Source organism: Cyprinodon tularosa, unplaced genomic scaffold (genome assembly GCF_016077235.1).
Source record: "Cyprinodon tularosa strain WSP-4 unplaced genomic scaffold, ASM1607723v1 ctg20, whole genome shotgun sequence".
Classification (NCBI taxonomy): Eukaryota; Metazoa; Chordata; class Actinopteri; order Cyprinodontiformes; family Cyprinodontidae; genus Cyprinodon; species Cyprinodon tularosa.
This window is the reverse complement of record NW_024038734.1, coordinates 70,554-75,668: the sequence shown is the minus strand read 5'-3', so window position 1 is coordinate 75,668 and position 5,115 is coordinate 70,554. Positions and strand designations below refer to the sequence as shown.

Genomic DNA, 5,115 nt, shown 5'->3' with positions numbered 1-5,115 from the left:
CCATTTGTTTTCAACAAGTCAGTTGTATGGAAGAGGATTTGGCACACTGGGAAAAAAAAAGAAAGTTGACTGATTTTTTTATTTTAATTATTATTTTTCAGTCAGAATTCTGACTTTTTTCTCATAATTCGGATTTTAATCTCAGAATTCCGACTGAAATTAAATTTAAAAATCTGTTAAATTTTTTTTCAGTGGCCCTAATTCTCTTCCGTACAATTGTTCTTGAAAAGATAAACCAAAAACAAAACAAACAAACAAATGAGAGGAGGAGAGAGAGAGGCACAGCCTCCGCGTGCTCGCGTACGTGCAGAACGTTCATGCAGAACCGTCCCGCATGTGCGCGAGCCCTCTTTCTGTTGCTCTCCATGGTGATGACGTATCTGTGGTTGGCGGGACGCCAATAGAGGCGGACCTCTGACGTCTGTGTCCTCTCATTCACAGACTGACTCGGCAGTTGATATATAAAGAGGTTCCTTACGGCTCACAGGCAGAAGTTAGAACATATTTAAGATTTTTATTCTTTATTTTTTTTTAAAAGGAACTAAACTACCCGGAACTCTACAAGAAAGAAAAGAACCAGCCTCAAAACTTTTTTATTTTCTTTAAGGTTTGGTTCTTTCTAAAGAACCTACCCGGAACAAAGAACTCTTTTCGAAGACCGTTTATTTATATTTTTTAAGAAACGTTTGTGTTTTATTAGTGCCGCGTTGAACCTATATGTTGTTGGATCTAACGTTGCTGGCTCGCGGTTCTACTATGGTCATAATGGAGGTTCCCACCATCGACTGCGCGTCCCTCCGGGCTCTGCTGGAGCTCAACGTCCCGGGCTGCCTGGTGCTGGACTGCCGCTCCTTCCTCTCCTTCAACGCCTCTCACATCCCCGGCTCAACCAACGTGCGTTTTAGCACCATAGTCCGGCGCAGAGCCAGAGGCGGGCTGGGACTGGAGCACATTGTCCCTAACGAGGACACCAGGAACCGGCTCCTGTCCGGGGAGTACCAGTCCGTGGTGCTGCTGGACGAGCGGAGCGCGGAGCTGAGCCAGGCCAAGAAGGACGGGACGCTGCTGCTGGCCGTCAGCGCGCTGCGCCGCAGCCCCTGTGGGGTCCGCATGTTTATCCTCCAAGGTGAGAAACAGTTTAAGCGCAGCTGTCACCTGGTGTGAAGAAGTAGCACGCAGGGACATTTGTCGCTCATAAATAAAATGTCAGCCTTTTGTGTTTCTCTGCAATTTTTCATTATGTATTTTTATTTATTTTTATTTTTTAGGTGGCTTTGACAGTTTTTCCTCTGAGTACCCAGAGATGTGCACCAAAGCCTCCCCCCCACAAGGCCTGAGTTTGTCCCTGAGCGCCAGAAACCCAGAGAGCGCAGACCCAAACTGCAGCCCATGCAACACACCTCTTTATGATCAGGTTTGTGCTTTTTCTTTTTATTAATCCCCTTCTCTTCTCTCTCACTTCCTGTTGTGATGCATTGGAGAAAGTGAAAAAATTGTATTTGTTTTACTTGATATGTACCTATCATTTATTTTAATGTATCTATGTTTCTTGTGTATCTCAATGGGATTTTCCCCCCTGGTTAAATAAAGCTTAAATATAGAGGTCACTGATTGGTTTCCTTATATTTCCTGTTTAATCCAGGGAGGTCCTGTGGAGATCCTGCCATTCCTGTATCTTGGCAGCGCTTACCACGCTTCCAGAAAAGACATGCTGGACATGCTGGGGATCACGGCTCTGATCAACGTCTCCTCCAACTGCCCCAACCACTTCGAGGACTCCTTCCTGTACAAGAGCATCCCCGTGGAGGACAACCACAAAGCCGACATCAGCTCTTGGTTCAACGAGGCGATAGAGTTCATCGGTGAGTGGATGTTTTTGCTCGTAGGTCCCTGGATTGCTAGCAAAACAAAACACCCATCCTTTCTTCCCTCCCTTTCTTTCTCCCTCTGACTGGCTGGATTTGAAATTTAAACAAAAAAAACGTTCCCTCCAAAACCCAACCAGCTGGCTCCCTGCTCCAGCATAATGCTGGTTACATCATTGGCATCCCCTGAGGCGTGGAAAGAGGGATGTCCTTTTTTCTAATAATGAATTGCAAAGCGGCAGCCCCAAAGTTGTTATGTAGATGGGGGGCTGGCTGTTCTTGAATAGTCAACCCCCCCTTTCAGCACACTATTTGTTCTGGTTGAACAAATGGCAATTTCTCTTCACTCACTGTCAGCCTTCCTGCCTCTTCAATACTCCCAGTAGGGGTCTGTTCCCCTCTTTTGTCCATTCATTACCCCTCCTTTTGGAGTAACCCCCCACACACACAGACTCACACCCAGGAAAGCTATTAACTGTGTTCCTGCTGGCTAATGAGCGCATTTAAAAAGAAACTGAAAGTGTTTCCTCTTGGTAATGATTGCAGGGATTCTGATCTTTGTCTCTTTTTTCCTCCCTCCAGATTCGGTGAGAAATAACGGGGGTCGCGTGTTCGTCCACTGCCAGGCCGGCATATCCCGCTCCGCCACCATCTGCCTCGCTTACCTCATGCGCACCAACAGAGTGAAGCTGGACGAGGCCTTCGAGTTTGTCAAGCAGCGCCGCAGCATCATCTCCCCAAACTTCAGCTTCATGGGTCAGCTCCTCCAGTTCGAGTCCCAGGTCCTGGCCTCCTCCTCCTGCTCCTCGGAGGCGGGAAGCCCGGCGATCAGCAAAACCGGCACCGTGTTCAACTTTCCGGTCTCGATCCCCGTGCACGCCTCATCGGGGCAGCTCGCCTTCCGCCACAGTCCCATCACGACCTCCCCAGGCTGCTGACGGAAGCGCCCCCAAAAATCAAACTGTGCTTGAACTCTGCAGGGAGCACTTTTAAATAAACTGGTTCTGATCCATTTGTCTGTTTATGGTGATGCTGGTATCACCAAACAGAACAGGTGCCGGTTCTCTGGACTCTGTGGGCCAATCCTTTATAGCTTGACCTGATCATTTCAGAGGGAGATTTGACGACTACCATCAGGCAGTATTTACGTTTCACTTCCTGAATGTGAAAGCCATCCTCAGTAGGGAGATGAAACAGAAGAGTATTTTTATTCCTTATTTCAATGAAGGCAACTGCTTGTGATAATCACAATCATTTTAAACTAAAACCAAGAGGGCTAGCAGTTATCTCAGGAATGCTTTTCTTTTTTTTTTAAAGCCTCTAAAGTGTCTTCACTTATAAAGGAAGCAATGCCAACCTCTTGTCCAGAGTATGAGTAGAAGTGAATGTATCCTATCCTAGGAGTAGATGTGTCATTGAAATCTTCCTGTTCAGTTGAGGAGCCGAACAGGTCGACGATTAGAGTCCAAAACTTTTGCCTTTTGTTTTGCCTTCCTGGCTATCACTGACGATCATGACGTGTTGGGGAAACCGACTTTGAAAATACCTCATGTTTTTTGTACTGTGTACTGCTGCGCTGCGACGAACCCCCCCACAAAAATACTTAAATGGGGGAAATCAGTGGGTCTGTCTGACTGTTTTCTGACATATTTATTAACTAAATTAATATATTTCTTGATAACAGCTATTTTTTACAAATGTTTGAGTTTTTTTATACATGTGAATAAATCTCGCTGAGTTAATCTCAGTTAAAGATATTTGTGTCTCTTTCATGATGTGCGATATATATTTTTTTCTCAAATTTATTCAAAACAAATGCTTCGTCCATAAACCCTCTAGCTGAAGATGCAAACCCCTCCCCTTGTCTTTTAGAACATTAAGCATTAAATACAAAAAACAAAGTAATTCAAACCTCTTCATTACATTTTTAACAAAATCAGGTGGGATTATTTGGCTTACAGTTTTAAAGAAAGGCTAAGAATATGTCCACTTTGTCAAACGTTTATCCATTTTGGGGGATTTTATATATTATCTTTCCTATTTTGAGGAACGGCTGAAGATTGGCCTGCATGTCACGTGTCAAACCTCAGGGGAACAGGAAGTAATTTAAAACTAGTTATTTTCTTGATCTAAAATTAAAAGAAAACATTTTTTTTCTCTCTTTGTTTGAGGAGTGACCAAAACATTTTTATTTTGGTCACTATTTTTGATTATTGCCAAACGTTCAACTTCAGAAGATTTAAATCCCCAATATTTTTTTCAACAAAAAGTTAGTGTGTTACCCCTAATTATTATTTATAAGTACTACATATGTATCACTTGAAGGTTATATAACTTTTATTATGAGATTATAAAACAACAGGGAAACAGATTTATCTTTATTTAATCAGCTGCTTTATTAGATTTGGTGTCACAATTAAACACTGATTCATTTAGGTGAATAAAACATTTTACATTTTCTTTAATAAATCAGGCTAAAAAGTATCTGTTTTTTAACATGAAAAGGGTTTAAAAAATAACAGAAAGTGAGCCAGAAGTGTTTTTTTTTGTAGCCTTGATCCCTGCTGTGTTCCATGCAGCGGAATCCCATCGTATATCTGAGGATTTCACCAAAATAAGAGGCATGATGTCATGGCGTCAGCCATTGTTTGGGCCACACTCCATCTCTGTGAACCCATCTGAGTCCTGGGTAACAGCAGGAGGCTGAAAGAATCAGCTAAGGATCCCCCCTCCCGCCCTCCCACCCTGGGTCACAATGGAGGCAGCTGCAAGGCGTTTGGGAAAAGTGTGACAACCAAAGAGCATTGAAGGCTTTAGTCAAGCACCGGCCTGTGTCTTCTGCCTTCATACGTTACGGGGGAGCTCGGGTTCAGCGGATGTGAAAGAGAGAGCTGTGTGCTTGGGTTACAAATCACCTTAAAATTTGGCTTTAACCTGCTGAGCAGTTAGAAAAGATAATTCCTCCAATGATGAATAAAAAAAACAAGCTAACAAAAAAAAAAAAAACGTATAAACTAGAATACCCTCTAAGGAAGAAAACTCTTGAATCAAATCAGTTTCATCAAGAATCAAACATTTGTTGCTCACTGTAACAATAACAGTAAAGAGGCTCCCTGAGAAAAGTGTCATTTAGCTTCTTCAGCTTCCTCAGACAATCTGTGGTTTTGGTGACATATGTGTCATCGCCCTCCCCCCTTCATCCTTCTTCCTCCTACCACCCTGCCACCACTCCAGCTGTCTTTTGTGTGTC

General features: G+C 43.4%; 1 protein-coding gene across 1 annotated transcript; it reads left to right on the top strand.

Annotated features, from left to right (window-relative positions):
• Nucleotides 1–461: 461 nt before the first annotated feature.
• On the top strand, nt 462–3,620 carry dusp1 (dual specificity phosphatase 1). The gene is made up of 4 exons (XM_038284578.1): nt 462–1,126; nt 1,269–1,414; nt 1,643–1,862; nt 2,448–3,620. The coding sequence occupies exons 1-4, from the start codon at nt 718–720 to the stop codon at nt 2,801–2,803; spliced, it is 1,131 nt and encodes a 376-aa protein (XP_038140506.1). The 5' UTR covers nt 462–717; the 3' UTR covers nt 2,804–3,620.
• The last annotated feature ends 1,495 nt before the right edge of the window (nt 3,621–5,115 follow it).

Excerpts from the sequence above, each read along its gene's own strand:
- dusp1 (XM_038284578.1), top strand. The coding sequence starts at position 718 with ATGTTGTTGGATCTAACGTTGCTGGCTCGCGGTTCTACTATGGTCATA. Across the intron at positions 1,127-1,268 it reads CCGCATGTTTATCCTCCAAG|GTGGCTTTGACAGTTTTTCC; the intron begins GTGAGAAACAGT and ends TTTATTTTTTAG. Across the intron at positions 1,863-2,447 it reads CGAGGCGATAGAGTTCATCG|ATTCGGTGAGAAATAACGGG; the intron begins GTGAGTGGATGT and ends TCCTCCCTCCAG.